The sequence below is a fragment of the Culex pipiens genome, chromosome 2, assembly GCF_016801865.2.
Source record: "Culex pipiens pallens isolate TS chromosome 2, TS_CPP_V2, whole genome shotgun sequence".
Classification (NCBI taxonomy): domain Eukaryota; kingdom Metazoa; phylum Arthropoda; class Insecta; order Diptera; family Culicidae; genus Culex; species Culex pipiens.
Window position 1 is genome coordinate 220,973,883 of NC_068938.1, and position 18,340 is coordinate 220,992,222.

The following is an 18,340-nucleotide window of genomic DNA, read 5'->3' on the forward strand; positions in this document are numbered from 1 at the left end:
CCACTGTTTGGGCTAATTAAGCCAAAACACAGTTGTTGACAGCTTGTTAATAGAGTTTTTCGGTGCGCTCTAATCGCGCATCGATTACAGCCAAACGTCACCAACGTTTTGACGTTTCTAGTTCAAAGTAACCTCGAAAAAAAAGGGCGGCAATCGAAATTGAAAATTTCGCCAACCCGACAGCGATCGATGAGGAGTTGCCGATACGCCAATTTCACGTCACCCTGTCATGTTCAATTTCGACTAACTGAACCATAGTAGGTCGGTTGACCTCGGGCGGCCCCCGTACTAGGTAGCGAAAACATAACTCAAGGCCTACTCGACTCGGGCCGGGCAGACGTCTGTGCAGGGTTGGACATTATGTTAGCAAATTAAAATTATCACCATATCAGCACCGCCAACGTCGACCAATACATAACCTCTATGAAATACACGGAAGTTGTGTGAGTGCGTTGCGGGTTGCGGGTGATGCGTGATTGATAATTGCTCAGACAGCGTACGGAAATGAGATTTATGATGATGAGTCCCTGTTCCGCTTCCTCGCTCCGCACCTCAACCATGGTTCAAAGGCTTCGAGCACTAGAGAGCGGATAACAACGACGACAAGGACGTACAACAACAATCATTGGTTCATAAATCAGGCGGGAAGCGAATGTCAGAGCGAGCGAGGGCGATGTTTTCGCTTTCGCGCTATCTGTCATTGACGGGGTTGAGGACGCTACGTCACAAACAAACGCGGGAATCCCGGAACAGTTCCGGCGAATGTCGCGAGGAAGATGCGACGGAGAAGAGACGCAAGAATATGTGGTAATGATAGTGATTGTGTGATGTTCATTTGGCCACCGGCGAAATGCTTCATCTCTGATGGGTTTGATGATGAGCAAATTATGTACTCGCTCTCGTTCGCCGCCGCTGTCGTACATGTCGTCTGGTAACGTTTGACGTGTGCAATTATGATACTGCTCACACTCGGGGCCCGGGAATTAATGCTATGTAAACACACAAGTACCCGGCGTAGCGCGCGGTGTTGGAAGCATTATACATGATAAATAGGTGACAGTTTTGCGGGCAATGATTAAGTCGTTTCATGTTGCGAGCGCTGCAGGCCGGTGATTGAAACCGGTATCATGTATCACTTAATGTGGAGAAGGAGAAACTGCGGCGGGACGCGACTTCGTGGGAAAATCTGGACCAGTCGTTAAAGTTAGGCTCTTTTGAATTAGTGACAAATTTTTGTCATATTGGTCATGTGTAACATAACACCCTGCACTTATTTTAAAGAGCGGAACATACTTTAAAAATTTACATTGAAAAAAGCTATAAAAATGTTCTACAATAAGCAACAAAATCAAAACAAGTGTTTGTTTACAGCGGTACTACATGTTTTGTCATATTGGTCCTCATGTGTAACATAATACCCTGCACCTTTTTTCATTACCAGTACACACAACACCAAAACATGATTTTATTTGCAGCGGTACTATTTTTGTTTTCATTTTGTTCATGTCCCGTTTTTAACAATGGCACAAACTTTGAAAATTTTCATTAAAAAAAAGTTTTAAAATAATCAACAAAACCAAAATAAGATTATATTTACAGCGGTACAATTTTTTTGTCATTCTGGTCATGTGTAACAAAACACATTGCACTTTTTGTTAACAGTGGTAAAAACTTCGAAAATTGTAATTTAAAAATGTTACAATAAAAAAAAAGATTTTATTTACAGCGGTACGCTGTCCCACTGAATTATGTTAATGTAAGAGTGATTTTTTTTTTGCAAATCAGCCTAGCTCCAACCCTGATTAAGACTGACAATGCTGGCTGATTATTTTCGCTGTCATGACACACTGCGATGCAACTCTCAGAGTCTGCACGAGAACCGGTTCGGCTTCTGCCCGCCGGCGGCTAGACTTCCAATCAAGCTCGCGCGCGCGCGCCGACCATCACATTAACGTCACTTGGGGTGTCAATTTCTGGTGAATGATTATTATTTTTCTATGAGCAAGCCGTTGCCGCCAACTAACATCAACTCTACATGTTTGTGATCGTCCTGTTTCGAACATTTTGTCTGTGTGTGCGCGTCCGCATTTTTTAAATTCGCGTTCTAACCTCAAAATTTTAACTTTCACTGAAATAATCATTTTCATTCTTAATTTGCAGGCTGCCTCCTGGACGGAGTTCCGCCTTCAGCTCCCCCAGATGTGCCACCGCGTAATCCAACAATGAGTCGGATGAATGGACGCGTCACCGGTAACCCTACAGAGCTAGGCGTCGACTTTGAGCCATCGTGTCTGGTGCGGACGCCATCGGGCAACGTGTACATTCCGAGCGGAAATCTAGGTATGTCCCCATCAACTCTTTCTCATCGCCGTCGTTGAAGTAGAACATAAACATTTGGAGATCATATTTCAAAATCAGGTCCGGACGACGACGACGTCGTCGGAGCTTCTTTTGATAAATTATTTAATAGAATCGCTGTAGACAAACAATACTTCACGACGACGACGGGACCACCCACCTCAGGAGTTCCGGTGCTCTTCTGCTGAAGCTGAATATAAACAGCGAACAAAGCCGCTTGTTGACACGAACTACCAAAGTGGGAGTCGTTTTCGGCGCGGCCATCGAAAATTAATTAAAAGCGCTGTCAATTGAAGTTCTTGCACCTCTTGCAACCCGTGCTTGTTCGGGCGAATGTTTCTGGCAGATGATCAAAAACACCAACATTCACTTTTTTAATTGGATCTCTCTCTAGCTGTGGGTTAGGAGGACCTGTTGCAAACAGGGCGGAAAAAAAGCTCCGACAGTTGGGTTCGCTAAAAGGGACATTTTTTGTCGCTGTTTGTTTACAGCGGTGGTGGCTCATGTTACGTGGTCAACCACGTGCAGGTTGTGCAACGTGCAAAACTACCTCACCTACTCTCACTCTCTGTTGCTCTACGTTGGACGGTTGGTTGATTTTTGTCCAGGTTATAGAATATCAAAGAAATGCTTTTTTTTACCAGAGTGGGTGAGAGCAAACGAAATTTGATGAATTCGTTTGTAAACGGGGGAAAAGTGAGTGTTTTTCTAGCAAACAGCACCATAATTTCAGGTTTCAGTTTGAGACTCCATTTTCGGTCATCCCAGCGTGTTCGATTTCAAGCGCCTCGACGTGTTGCTTTTACGCCACAGATGAAATCTATAAAAGTGAATATTGTTTGCTTTATGCTACCACTCATCAAAAAATGCGCGCCCGAGCGCTCCAAAGAAAAACGTGCCTTTTGACCGCGACCGTAGCAAAGATGGATCGGATGGGGTCGAATCTTGTCACTCTCTGTTGTGAAAGAGGTTGAAAAAACAGAAATCAACTCCAACCACCAGCTCTGAAACGGTTAGGCGTCGCCGTGTAAACACACTCGTCTGACACCTCACGGCACCCCATTTTTACGAGGAGAGCTGAATTATGCAATCGAGCGCGCGTCGTGCATAGATTTCTCCGAACACGATCCAGATTGCATCTCTGGGACCGCCACTTTGTAAGGGTGCTTGATGGACAGCTTCGTCAGGGCCCGCAGAAAAGGTCGGCGTGACGATTTACGTATGGTTCACACCTTCGGGGAGTGGTTACTAATGGAAGCGATTTGTAGCATTTTTCGACGACTGAAAAGATATTAATGAGAGCAAATTATAGCAAAATTACTGTTGTGCCGCTGTAAACAAACATAAGCATTTATTTCAGGAACATATATGTTCTTTGTTTGATTTTAATTTATGAAATTATATATCTAGCTGATTTTTTTTTGTAAACAGCTATCAAAATCATTTACTCTTATTAGCTGAAATAGTAACTGTGATACTACAATTGCACTATTACTGAATTAAATCAAAAGTTATTTATACTAAATAAGTCATGTATCGCTGTAAACAAACTTAACACTAATAAGACCAAAATTCCACATTTTTACTCTGGTTAGTAGCAGTAGAAGTTTTTAAGATAACAATTGCACTAATTTTAAAACCAATCGAAAGCAATCTGTAACATTAACCCTCTACAGCCCAAATTTTTTTTCGAAATTTTTTATTTTTCCCGTGTTTAGGAGGTCATTTTGAGCAACTTTTGTTCTACGAAAAACTTTACTTCTCTTGTTTTATGTTTTTCTTGTTTCATTTTTAGTATTTTAATTTGCATTTATCTTAGTTAGTTTATGTTTGTTTTTGGTAGTATTTGGCCTATTCTAACACCTCCTATCATTACATTTTGCCCATCTAATTTTTTCATGTGTTTACAGTCACTTTTTAAATTTTTTGCTTGTTTTTTGCATTTTCTGCTATAAAATGGCACCATTATCATTTAAATTGTAAAAGAAATGCATAGAAGCATAGTAATTTTTGCTTGTTTTTTACATTTTCTGCTATAAAATGGCACCATTATCATTTAAATTGTAAAAAAAATGCATAGAAGCATAGTCTGGGACACTACAAAAATTACTGCATACTTCTTTTTACTAAAAATATAGGAAATGTTTGTAAAAAACACAGCCAAAGTTGACCCCTAAAAAAATGACATTTTTAAAAACATTGGCAAAGTCACATAAAACAAGTAAAACTTCCAACCCATAAACTTTCTAAAATTTTAAGAGTTCTTCTTTTCAATGCTTTTTAAAGATCAAAAATTGGTAAAAAAAAAAGATTTTTGGCGATTTTTTAAATCAAAGCCCGTCTAAAGGCGGGGTTGGGTTGTAGAGGGTTAGTAGAAGTAGAAGTTTTTAAATATATTAAATAGGACAAGTACAGCTGTAAACTAACTTGTGTCATATCTGTACCAGAAAAAGTGTATTGTACGTCTGTCAGACTTTTTAACAAGACAAACCAAAAATCCTTTTCATCAGCAAATTTCAACTCAATTGAAATCATTTATTTCTAGCGGTACCACTTAAAAAGTATATCGTCCATTATATTTGATCTAATTTGAAGAAAAAAGTAATTTTGATATATATGATAATTGCACTTTTGCTGTACTTTTACAGGCAATTGATGTTAAATAAAACATTTACCGCTGTAACCAAACTTGTTTAATATCTGTTTCAGGATAAAAACTGTTTAGTGTTAGAATCTGTGAATCTGTCAGATTTTTTAAAAAAGACAAGCAAAGAAATCTGACCTTGATATTTGGGTTTGTGTACAGCGGCACGGATCGACAAGTTACTACTGAAAAAAAACTAATTCTAAATTTATTATTTTTTTAACATGAAAAGTAGGCTATTCTGCAACCAACAATATCATTAAAATTTGGAAAGAACCGCTGTAAAAAAACTCTCTTTGGCTAATAACATTCCAGCCTAATGAAATCATTGCATTTAATCCAAAGCTTTCAAAGCCAACTCCAAACTGCTTCCACCTGTCGCCACCGAGTAACCCCACGCTCAAATCCAGATTGATCCATCACACTCGTGACGCAGTTACCCCCGTCTCGCAAGTGCTCGCCTAGATTGCCGCTCGGCGACTCGCGCGATTCCCAGAATATCTCGAAACCTGATTATTTTGTACCATTCTCACTTTCAACACAAAACACAAAAAGCGAACGAGCACTTTGGGCTTTCCCCAATCATGTCAGCTGACATGACCTCCCACCACTTTTCCTCGAATTCGTAGAAAAAAAACCCGCTCGCGAATGGAGCTCATCACTGATCAAAAGTCTGTTTCAAATCTCAGCTAAACGCCTGTTTGCACTTTTCGCGCGCCCAAAGTGTGCGTGTGCGTATCAGCATGCCATGCCACCATGGTAACGCGAGCGTGAAACGTGCACCCAAAACGCTTGTGTCTTCTCTAGTTACTTCAGTGCTCGTGACGGCCGGGCCTGTGCTAGAACGACGAGCTTTTCACGAGAAAAAAAAACGAACATGCCGTTAAGAAAAAGGTTTCACTCGTTTTTTTTGTCGAGTTCGCCACGTGGAATTTGCCCCACCTGGTCGGGTTGAAACAGTGGAGGTGAGTGCTCGAGGAAATGACACGCGATTGAAGTCCTCCTGGATGTGCGCGGGCTGGGAAACGAGCGAGAACGAAATGATTACATTTACACGGGCCACGAGCGCGGTGGGTTTGAAGCGAAAAAAGTTCACGGTCACATTGCTCAAATTTTACAAAAAAAAAACATGTTTTCTGGAGTCTAGAATCCAATTTGCTTCAGATTTATAACAGTACCGCTACAAAAAAGTTTAAGTCCAATTTAGTATTTCTTTCGGGAAAACAGTAGAGAAATTTAGCTAACTTCACCAAACTTTAACGACTAGAACATTGTCTTAGGAACAATAGGTTTACTGTACCGCTGTAAGCAAACAGCTCTTAACCACTTCTAAATGTTTGGAGAGAAATTTTTTGCCTCAATTCGGGGCATTTATCTTAACGAAAAACATTAAAATTAAGCTTAATAGCAGTTGATTTAAAGCTGTGCCGCTGTAAACAAATAGTATCTAGAATTTTTCCTACTTGAATGACTAAAATTCAGACAAACTCAGAACAAGTTACAGTAGATTAATTTGTGAACCACTGTAATCAAATAAATAATATTTTTTTCTCAAAAAAAACATGTTTTCAGATTATATTTTTTTCATAAATTTAATAAAATCACTCTCTTGAAATGACTAGAACAAACTTTTTAACCTAAAAACTTCAATTCTAGCAAAATTGCAGTGCAGTAATAGCTGTGCCGCTGTAAACAAACAGTTAATAATTTTTGAAGACTTATGACTTGTGATTACAACGGACTTTTATTACTACTGGAAAGGCTTAAATCAAGATCTCTATTTTCTAGATCTACGCTTTTACCGCTGTAAACAAACATGTCAAAGCATCCTAACTAGAATTTTAACAGGAAAAAAGTAGTGGAAACCCACCGTACTTATTATCATACGTTTATTCATATATTTTCACTAAAAATCTCAATTCTAGCATAATTGCAGTACAGTTATATCAGTGCCGCAGTAAATAAACACTTAGTAAGACTAAGAACGGTCGTTTATTACTACTTGAAAGTCTTAAATCAAGATCTTTAATTTTTCTAGATTTACATTTGTACCGCTGTAAACAAACCGCACAAAGCATCTAAACTAAAATTTAAATAGGAAATTTACAGTAAAAACCCTCCGTGCTTCAGCGAGCCGCAACGCAGGAACGAAGCCGAGCCGTGTGAAAATATGTGTCAATCAAGTGCTCCTTGGCTCGTCGTCGTCGGTGGAAGCGCATGGCTTACTGCGTTTGGTTGTGTGCGATGGCTGGAAAATTGGGAGGATCGCACAGCCCGGGATCCCTTTGATCTGGATGAGTTATCCCACGCGAACGCGAGCCCAAAGTGTCAAGTGGAATGTGTGTGTTTCGTGTTTTTTTCACGGGAAAACGGTTTTTTTTCTGAAGGGCACCCTTCTTGGATTGAGTCGTCAACTTCAAGGCTCTGTGTTACGTAAGTACCCCAGACTGCTTTGATTTAAACGGAATCGCGGCTCCTTCGGAGCAGCGCAACCGTAAATTTCCCATTCTTATTCACGCTCCCTGGGAAAGCCCGATTTCCCCCAGCTCCCTCGATCAATTTCCATGCAATAGCCGGCGGCGAATATGAAAAACAAACACCCACGGTCCCAAGCAGCGAAGGAGAAGCTTTCCACGAAAAAGCACAAGAACCGAAAAGTTCACCTTTGAGACTTTGATTAATTTATTAGGCGAGACGCGGCGTTCGTCCCGAAACAGAAAGAAGAAGTGCAGACTGGGGGGCACTTTTGTGAAGGAGGACGTCAAAGTAATTGGAGTGACTCCTCCGGAGATTGGAGTACGTGTGTGTGTGTGTGTGGTGTTCAGACCAAAGCAGGCCACGGAGCACGTGTACCTGTCATGTAGATTGCCGCACAGCAGGCCACGGTTGCTCCCCGAGCCGGGAATCAATCAAGGTTCTATCCCCTAATTAGGTATCCTCGCAAAATCGATTTCATCTCGGGAGGTGGAGGTTGCCCTAATTTGAATTCTTCCCTCTGTTTACCCATCGCTTTTTTCTCTCTTCCATTAATCGTCAATCATTCCCCTCCCCAATACGGTGCTGATGCTTTTTCCAGGTATCAAACAGAGAGCGATCTCGCTTCGACGTGGCAATGTTTATTTTTCATTAGAATATTAAAGTAGAATTCCGCGAGGGGGCGAGCGCGATGCACAAACGAACGAGCAATCTGCTGAATGCGCGACGACTCCCAGGCGCACACAGAGTTGGCCATGACGCGAGGGACCTCATTGAACTCCTCCCTGGACGACCTCGCCTACTGCGCGCGATGTGTGCAAAGCTCAGCAAATCGTCATTGATAAAACTCATGAATCAGCAGCATCAACGGAGGCGTCCGGATTCGGAATATCGGATCGACCGGTCCCATTCCGGGGGCACCATTTGAAAATTAAATTTCTCATCACCAAAGGGCTCCGTTACGCTATGCTGATGAATGTAGAATATCCCTACCCATCAGGTTTCTCCTGCTAGCCAACTCAACTCTTCATCCCAGTGCAGTTCAGTGCTGATGATGATGCATTAATATGATTGTAAAAATTCTATCTGCTTTCTCCGGAATGCAATGCAACCCTGGGTTCTCCGGGTGCAGCACCATCACAGGCAGCAATGCTATCGGAATCTCTCCACTTTTTTTCACTTCCTTCCTGAAATCCATTCCCGGAGAACCGGGGGGAAACCCTCCCGGATGATGGATGGGTAAATGTGGTTGATTCCACCTGGTTCACTGGGCGCTTGATTAAATGCACCACAGCACAGGCTGTGGGTGGTGGTGGTGCAGCTTTTTTTGCCACTCTCCCTCCGGGTTCGTCCCTGCAGGCAACGCCTGCTGCACGTGTTTTTATATCTCTGTGCAGAGTTTTTTTTCCATCTCCTAGCTCTTCATTGAGGGAAATGAGACAAATGTCGAATTTTCCTGACTTTCGGATCGGATCAACTGTTGAGGTGGAAATTTTTAGATGTTTTTTTTTGTTGAATGAATTGCAATCCAGTTGAGTTCGAACGAAAAATTTGTTTAAATTTGTGTTCGAAGTCTGTTTCTCCAAATGAAAAAAGTTATTTTATGTCATTAAATTTTTCATGCAAGGCTTACGGGCTGGTCACAAAAATTGGCATGAGAATATTCGAAAATCTGTATTTTCAAAATTAATGTTATAGAAATAGCAGAAAATTTTACGTTTCCAAGATATCGCGAATTGAGAAATAAATGCTGATTAGATGAAACTGAGCGAAATCTAATTTATCACAAAATTATAAGTTTTAGAGTCTTTATCCCCAAATTATCTCAGTAATTCTAATAAACAACATTTTTGGAGGGGTGCTTTTTATTCATAAAATAATTTTAAAAGGCAAAAAACTGAAAAAAATCGAAAAAATACCTGAAACTTCTCATAACTTATAAACGGTGCCAATATATATAAAAAAATCTATTTAAAAAGGGTAAACAATTGCAAATTTTATTTGACATCAAAACATGATTGATGGAATTTTGTTCGACAATATTTAAGATTTTTTCCAAGATCATTTTTTTTTCCGAAAAAAAAAATCGGTTCCAGATTTTGCACCATCTTAAACTCTAGGGCAAAATATGCCTTTTTAAGTCCTTTAAAACGTAAATAACTAATTTTTTATAACGAACTAAATTTTTATGATAATAATTAAAACTAAAATGTCATTTTGTTTACCTTCTTTTGTCTGAAAAGGCAAAAAAGGCTGGTAAAAAAAATATTCAAAGTTTTAGTCCTTCGGCACTAGTCAAGGTGAGAAGGGGGCAAAATAAAATTTATTTCAAATTTTCAGCCTAATTTTGAAAATTTCGAGGCAAACATATCACAAAATGATTCAAACATTATTATAGTTATGTTTTTATAAACACATTAGAATGTATTATCATAAACTTTCAGATTTTGTACCGATATTTAGTCAGAATTTGTAAAAAGATAAAAAAGTTTTTTCTTGATTTAAAATGTTTAAATAAGCCTTAAAAAAATCATATATTCTAATTATTTACAATCGATTTTACCATTTTGAAAATTTCAAGGGTATAATTTGAAGGAGGCCTTGGCCTACACATAACCTGAAACTTGATTTTAGACGCCACATTACGAATTTTCACTTTTGGAATAAATATGATCAAAAAAAGTTCTTTTAAATTAAAAATCTCAAAAAATCCGGAATTTTTAAACATAAATTACACACTAAATAAAAAAAATAAAATAAAATAAATCAAGCAAGTTATATTTTTCTTAAAGTAAATATAGAAATTTATTAAATTCTCCATGATGATAAATGGACCAAAACTTCCCGTGTTATGTCAGTAGAAAACAATATGACTTTTTTCAGCTTTTACAAAAATAAATAAGAGTTGCTTTCCTTTACAAAAGTATTTTTAAAATTCTAAAATTTTAAAATTTATAACCAAAAGTAGCTTTAACTTGAAAACTTAAAAACGGAAAACACATTTAATAAAAAAGTAAAATACTTTTCGAATTTGGTGTAATAAATTATTTTTAAAATTTTTTTATTTCAAAATACAGTCGACTCTCTGGTTGTCAATATCCAAGGGACCGTCGAGGAAGAGAAGCATCAGTTTACAGAATGATGCAAAATGATGACTCGATCGAAAATATTTTTTTCTTGATACCCAGCTATGGGAGGGAAACATGGCAACGTTCAGCAAATAAAAACAAACAAATGTCAGACACCCTTCAAAGCTTCGTTTCGCAAAGAAAAATGTCTATGCAAGCCATGAGAATGTAAAACTATTGACAACCGGAAGAGATTTCTAAGGCAAACAGAATCCAAGGGACCGTCGAGGAAGAGATCCTTCAAGCAAGAGAAAATATCGAGGAATGAAGAGAATCGAAGTATGCAGTTTGAAGGGACTGAAGAATTCATCGGTAGATGGAGAAATATTGATATCGAGAAGATCGACAGCCAGAGAGTCGACTGTATTTCATATTTTCCAAAAAACACTATTTAAGAAAATAATGCACTATGGCTCAAAAGATGCCTTTTTAGTCTCATAAAACGTCAAAAATTGAAAAATTAAAAAAAAAACTTTTGAAAAGTTTAATACAAAAAATGATCATAATCTACATATTTGCTGAACATACCAAATCGATCAGAAAATTCTTTTTTTTAAGATACAATTTTCGAATATTCCCATGCTCCTTTTGTATGACCAACCTGCGAAATTATATGGAGTTTCGTATGATTTTTTTTTTTCAATTTCATTTCATTTATTGGATTGTGTTGGCAAAAACATTAGTGCAGTAATTATCCTAAGCTGAGATATGGGGTACCTTTCAACAGCTGACTAATTCAAACGGTGTTAGAGTTTACTGGTACACGGGAGAAAAATTAAGCAGGGGAAGGAAAAAAGTTACAAAATAACCTTCGAAATTATTGTATGAAAAATAATGATGCAAAATTTCTTTTTTTTTTTCGAATGCATGGACAAAGAGATTCTTAAGTCCGTATTTTTTCATAAAAAATAGGGACTAAAAATCTAAAAAAAAGCGAAATTTTGAAAATTTATCAAAAATTCAATGGACTCATTAAAAAAAAACCCTCAAGTGGGTCATGTTTTTTTGTGAATACCGTAGATCGGGGTGAACTTGATAGAATTTCAGTACTAGATAAAATCATACTACTGTTCACGATAAAGTTATTTTTTTAATGAAGTGTTGAAGGTTACAAAAAGCAAATTATTTAATATACAGCTGCTCATGATAAATTAAATCAAGTTTTTTGGTCGATTGTTACAGCATAGATCCATTTGAACAGCAGTATACTCTGTTGATGATTTTTTAAGATAAATGCCTAGTAATTGAACGGTCAGTTATTGACTAACTCTCAACTAAACAAAGAAAAAAAAAATTATTTTGAACAGCAGTATGGTAATTCCATAATTCGACAGTAATTCTTGCAAATTGGTTATAATCGATTCCATTGTTAGTTTAACTTTGATTTTTCCCCTGAACCCCACTTTCGAAGCTGACTGACTATCGATTGCCGACAAACCGACACAGTAATTGAATCAATGCTCTGGTGCTGCCCCATTCGCGCAGTACCATAAGTCCTAGTTCTGCATGGGAACGCATCCATAATTTATCTGCAACCCGATTGGGTTCCAGACGAAATGACGACGACGACGACCCCCAGGTGAGCTGATAATTGTGAAGGAAATGAATAAAATTAAGACCGATTCCCCACACAAGCGCTCTCCCCCTCCCAAACTATGAATATTCGATGTGGGTTTCCGATTCGGATCAACCTTCTGAATAGCGCAGAACGACGTGATGGTATGTTTAGATTAGTGCAATCGATTCGAAGAACGAACGAGTGTTCCGCACATATTTTCCCAATTTAGAATAACACCCATTCCGGACAGATGTACTACACACGGGCTGGCTGGCTGCTGCTAGTAATGTCGAGAGTGTCGGAAATTTATGTTACTATTCGCACATCGAACAAGCCTTCGCCGGAGCTCGAGTTTGGGGCTGTTGTTTTTCCCAGCAAGCTAGCTTTTTTTTTTGTTGGTTCGACTTTCAAACCACTTTATCGACTTTTTCTGGTCGTGTTTGTCGAAAAAATAAATAAACACCAGAGTAATGTCCGTGCCGATGTGTCTTCACACTCTGTATCGAATAGTTTGGGGTGGGTGGGGCGAAATTGGGGGGCAACAAGGACATGTGTTGTGTAGACCAAGTACAAAATTTACATACGTGTACGTGTACCATTTTAATGTAAAGTGTAGATTTGGTGCGCCTTTGCTTGCGCACAAAATTGCACTGGCAAGCAGTTTTCCCCTCTCGCTCTCGAACTTCTGCACTATTGCGCCAAACCCCAAATCAAGCACTTAAATTTTCCGCTTCACTCAAGCTGCCAATTGAGGCAACAGACTGCATCAGCAATAGACAAACCTCTCGCACCTCCCGTCCAGAGTCCGGAGAGGGTCGTCCCTATCGTCGTTTTGTATCTTCGACTCTCGTTGAACAGAGTGTAGCTCTGTTTGCTGCCAAGCACAGTGAAAAATTTCGAAATATGAGAAGAGTGAAAATGGGACAGTTGGTAGGGGCGCCCGTCAAACCTTTTTTCTTACTGTTCCCTCCCTTATATTTGCCTTTTCCAAGCTCGATCGAGTATTTGTGTTTCGTACGTGTGTACCATATCAAAAACGGCACACATTCCCTCACACACACAAACAATATAGCAGCACATTTTCGGAATAATCCAGTCCGGGTCCAAGTAGGCGAGCATTCCCATTCATTGGTCATGGCCTGCTGTGGATCGACATGGCGAGGACCAAGAGTGTGCGAAATGTGCATCTTTCGGTCCTTTTGACACCCCAACGACGACCAAAGCAGAGCAGAACATTTGTGCAGAGATCTGGTGGAATAATCAAGAAACTTGTCCCCGTCCCTCACACGTTCTTCCCAGCACAGATTCCTTAGGTCCCGGATCGGCATCGAACACTGGTGCTCGAAAAGAGCACGAAAGGACAGAAACATAAATTGTCCAGGCCACAAAATTTACAATTATTTAATCAATAGAAAAGATAAACAGCAGGGACGAGAGCGACGGGGAGGGCACTCAATCCATGTTCGGTGTCAATTGGAATGGCCACACTGCCGTTACGGGGAAGGAAAGGGTTGCCAGATTAGGGTCGGAGAATCGGAATGATGTCAATGAAGTATGTGCTCCGACGACGACAAACTGATGTTGAACTAGCACTTCAAACTAGGGCAACCGGAGGAAAACTTGAGCACCATTTGAGGGTTAACAAAATGATTGGTGATAAATGGGCTAAATTTGAGCTAACGACCGACGGCAAGGTGGGTGCAGCAGGGAAGTTGTTAACGTTACACGTCACTCGGAGATGTCTCTCAGGTCACGTCAAGTTGGTTGTGTGTGAGTGGTGCAGGACATATTTTAATGGCCTCGGAGAGTATTAATCTTCTCATTGAAAAGTGCCGGCGACAAAATTGGGCGAAAAGTTCACCGCCCGGAGATCGCGAGTTGGCGCGAGCGAATGAACACCGCGAAAAAAGATTCGGGGGTGCATTGGGGTTAAATGATCATTTCGTCATTCGGTTTAATTAAAAAATAATTATTTTTTCGTAAATATCGCTACTTTAGTGCGATGTAATTAATTTTTACAGTAAATTAGGCATTGTTACATCAAATTTGACCTTTCAAACGAACTAGAATGGCCAAATTTTAAAACATCAATGTTTGCCAATTTGACCGTTTTACCCCCAATTCCCCTTGTAGAACAAAAGAAAAGTTCATCCGCGGTCTGTCAGCAGCGCGCTGTTTTGTTTGCTGGATCAACATTTGGAAATGTCGAACGTTGAAGGAAATCGCTCAAAAAATGGAAATTAACCGATTTCAAATGTTATGGCCGCAAATGAATGGTAAGGGTGGCTAATTTTTGATTCCGATCTGTAAAACTAGTTCTGGCGAGGGTTCTGGGCACTGCGGCAATCGATTTTACCGGCGGGTTGCTTCCGGTTGCATTTGATTTGAGGAGAAGGTTTTTCAATCCACCAGGGGCTTATTCGGGGGCAACAGTTTCGGTAATCCGGAACTTCCAGTAAGTTTTATATTTGCAGTGTTTAGCATGAAAAACAAACTTAGACCAATCTTTCAAGTGTGCGCTCTTTTTGAGGAGGGGGCGCAAACCGAAGAAGAACGCAACTCGGGGGAGCGTTATTTCGGGGTTTGCGCGCAAATCGAAGGAGCGTTATTGCAGGGTTTTGGCGTAAAATGGGATTTTCTTTTTTAATTTTATTTACAATTAAACGAAACATTTATATAAGGGGTCATCCACAAAACACTAATAATGGGCCATCCTCAAATCTGGGTATCCAAGAACTCCCGGATGTCATGGCCTAGATAGCTACCTGATCAACGGAGGTCTCGACGGAGGTCTATAGAGCTATCTGTAGTGAATGAGTGTGGCAGAGAAGAGAGAGAGTGAGAAGAGAGAGCGTTCATGTAGCGTAATGAGAGAGCAGGTCAGCCGAGAGAGAAGTTGAGAATGTGTGCGTGAGAAAACGAGAAATAAATCAGTCGTGTGTTTTGCTTGGGCATGAAAAGACGCGTCTTGTTATTTGAATCCGAAATATTGATAAATCGGGGAATAAATCGGGTGAAAGTCACGACAATGGCGCAGCAATTGCTCCCATCGCGAGTGTGTAGAGTAATTTTGTGAAATGAAGTGAATTTTGCGAAACGTATTTGCAGTGCAGCAGCAGCAGCAGCCATGATGGCGTCGGTTTTTGTTTGACCATGGTGGTAGCAGAAGATTTGCAGCCGAGCTTTATTGTTTGGAATGACGGAGTGGCGATTTTTCACTTCCTTCAGTTGTGTTTAAAATTTACAGCAGCTGTGTTTGTGAGATTGTTTGGCGTGCGGCTATGAGCAGCTGCCATGATGGCGTCGGTGTTTTTTTTTTCTTGAAGTTGCAGCAGTGTTGAAAATCTGACGCCTGTGACCTTGGTGGCAGCAGAGAGGTTACAAACGAACTGTGTTGTGGGGAAAGACATAGTGGCGATTTTTGTTTTTTCTTGAGCTGTGTTTGGGTGGTTCTTTTTTGCTGCAAGTTTACAGTAGCCCCCGGAAGAAAAAAAAGTGAAAAGGAGAAAAAAAGATGACATCTGTATGGATGCGTTTCCCCCGCTAAGGTAAGACGAACAAAGTACAGATAAATGTGGGCCGGCTTTTCACGAAGGTTTTTGTATAGTAATCTCTCTACTGTTGGACCGATGGCGGTCCGATGTTGGACGGAATTTTCGATTTTTGTAGTACCGGTGCTGGAATTGAAGAGTTATGTACGACTAATACTTTTCTCGAGAGTTGTTGTTTAACAACAAGATTAACGTTGTTGAGATTCGATCATGGGTTATTTAAATGCATAATGTTTGGACTGCTTCTAGTGAGAGGCCCGGATTGGTTCGGGCTAGTTTTGCGGTTATAATTGGTTAATAATTGAGAGGCTGTATAAAAGTTTTCAACGGTTTTGTATGCGATTTTAAGGTTCCCTTGTTTTATCGTTCAGCAGAAAAATATGAACGATCTGTTTGCCGATCATTGGGCTGGAAGACTCGTGTTAAACTTGCCTGGACATTATCTCGTTGAACCTTGAAAACAGCAATGTCGTTGTTTTTGTGCTTGAGTGCTTGAGTCTGCGAGGATAGAGCGTGATTGTTGGAGTTTTTGAGCTTGAGTCCCCTGAGAGGGTAGAGCGTGATTGTTGGAGTTTTTGAGCTTGAGTCCCCTGTGAGGGTAGAGCGTGATTTTTTGAGTTCTTTTTTTAGCTTGAGTCCCCTGTGAGGGTAGAGCGTGATTTTTGAAGTTTCGAGCTTGAGTCCCCTGTGAGGGTAGAGCGTGATTGTTGGAGTTTTGAACTTGATTTTTGGAGTTTTGAGCTTGAGTCCCCTGTGAGGGTAGAGCGTGATATTTTAAGTTTTGAGCTTGAGTCCCCTGTGAGGGTAGAGCGTGATATTTTGAGTTTTGAGCTTGAGTCCCCTGAGAGGGTAGAGCATGGAAGATGATTGTGATTGTTAGAGTTTTTAAGCTTGAGTCCCTTGAGAGGGTAGAGCGTGATTGCTGGAGTTTTGAGCTTGAGTCCCCTGAGAGGGTAGAGCGTGATTATAAAAACTTTGAGCTTGAGTCCCCTGTGAGGGTAGAGCGTGATTTTTTGAGTTCTTTTTTTAGCTTGAGTCCCCTGTGAGGGTAGAGCGTGATTTTTGGAGTTTCGAGCTTGAGTCCCCTGTGAGGGTAGAGCGTGATTGTTGGAGTTTTGAACTTGAGTCCCCTGTGAGGGTAGAGCGTGATATTTTGAGTTTTGAGCTTGAGTCCCCTGTGAGGGTAGAGCGTGATATTTTGAGTTTTGAGCTTGAGTCCCCTGAGAGGGTAGAGCATGGAAGATGATTGTGATTGTTAGAGTTTTTAAGCTTGAGTCCCCTGAGAGGGTAGAGCGTGATTGCTTGAGTTTTGAGCTTGAGTCCCCTGAGAGGGTAGAGCGTGATTAGAAAAACTTTGAACTTGAGTCCCCTGTGAGGGTAGAGCGTGATAGCGGGAGTTTTGAGCTTGGGTCCCCTGTGAGGGTAGAGCGTGATTGTTGGAGTTTTGAGCTTGAGTCTCCTGAGAGGGTAGAGCATGGAAGATGATTGTGATTGTTAGAGTTTTTGAGCTTGAATTCCCTGTGGGGTAGAGCGTGATTGTTGGAGTTTTGAGCTTGAGTCCCCTGTGAGGGTAGAGCGTGATTGTTGGAGTTTTGAGCTTGAGTCCCCTGTGAGGGTAGAGCGTGGATATTGAATGTTTCAGCTTTAGTCCCCTGCGAGGTTAGAGCCTGGTAGATGAATCTTTGAGCTTTGAGTCCCCTGCGAGGGTAGAGCCTGGAAGATGACTTATTTTTAGCTTGAGTCCCCTGTGAGGGTAGAGTGTATTTGCTGGAGTTTTGAGCTTGAGTCCCCTGTGAGGGTAGAGTGTATTTGCTGGAGTTTTGAGATTGAGTCCCCTGTGAGGGTAGAGCGTAATTTTTTTAGTTTGTGGGCTTGAATCCCCTGCGAGGGTAGAGCATGGATGATGATAATTTTTTACCTTGAGTCCCATGTGAGGTTAGAGCGTGAAGGATAAATCTTTAAGCTTTTGGCTTGAGTTTTTGTGAGTATATAGCGTCGATGTGGGAGTCTTTTAGCGTGAATTTCTTGAGAGGGTAGAATTTTGAATCACCTACATGACGTAAATTAGAGCTCATGATTGGATTTCCGGGAAGATAGTATAACATAAATGATATCGATTTATTAAAGTTGGTAAAATAATTTTCACATCTTCAATCTTTTAACGTGATAGTTTTAGAAATGATAGGCTCATAACCTACATAACTTAAATTTGAGCTCATGATTGGATTCAAGGAAGGTATAGTAGAAATAAATATTTTCGATTGTTGGAAAAGTTTTTTTTTTTCTTTCTTCAAATTTTCAATACTGTTGAAGTGATGGTTTAAGAATAGATAGGCTCATAACCTGTACGATTTAAATTGAGTTTATTATTGGATTTCAGAGAAGATTTAGTAAAAGATAAATTTTATCGATTGTTGGAGAAGTTGGAATTAAAAAAAATCTGATTTTCAATATTGTTGGAGAAATAAATTAAAATCGATAGACTCATAACCGTTACGACCTAAATTTGAGCTTATTTTGTTGTCCAAAATATTCAAAATAAAAAGAAAATCGGGCGAAAGTCACGACAATTCGTGTATTGGTATATTATCGGTTGTTGAACAAGCTGCGTAAGAAATTGTTAAGA

At 40.0% G+C, this 18,340-nt stretch overlaps 1 protein-coding gene across 11 annotated transcripts in view; it reads left to right on the forward strand.

Moving 5' to 3' along the window:
* The window catches only part of LOC120427875 (teneurin-m), a 236,291-nt gene that overhangs the window by 74,311 nt on the left and 143,640 nt on the right, over nt 1-18,340 (forward strand). For all 11 annotated transcript variants that reach the window (XM_052708708.1, XM_052708714.1, XM_052708707.1 and 8 more), the window contains one exon: nt 2,161-2,340. In XM_052708708.1, the coding sequence (XP_052564668.1) occupies nt 2,161-2,340 (180 nt within the window). The remainder of the gene's footprint in view (nt 1-2,160; nt 2,341-18,340) is intronic.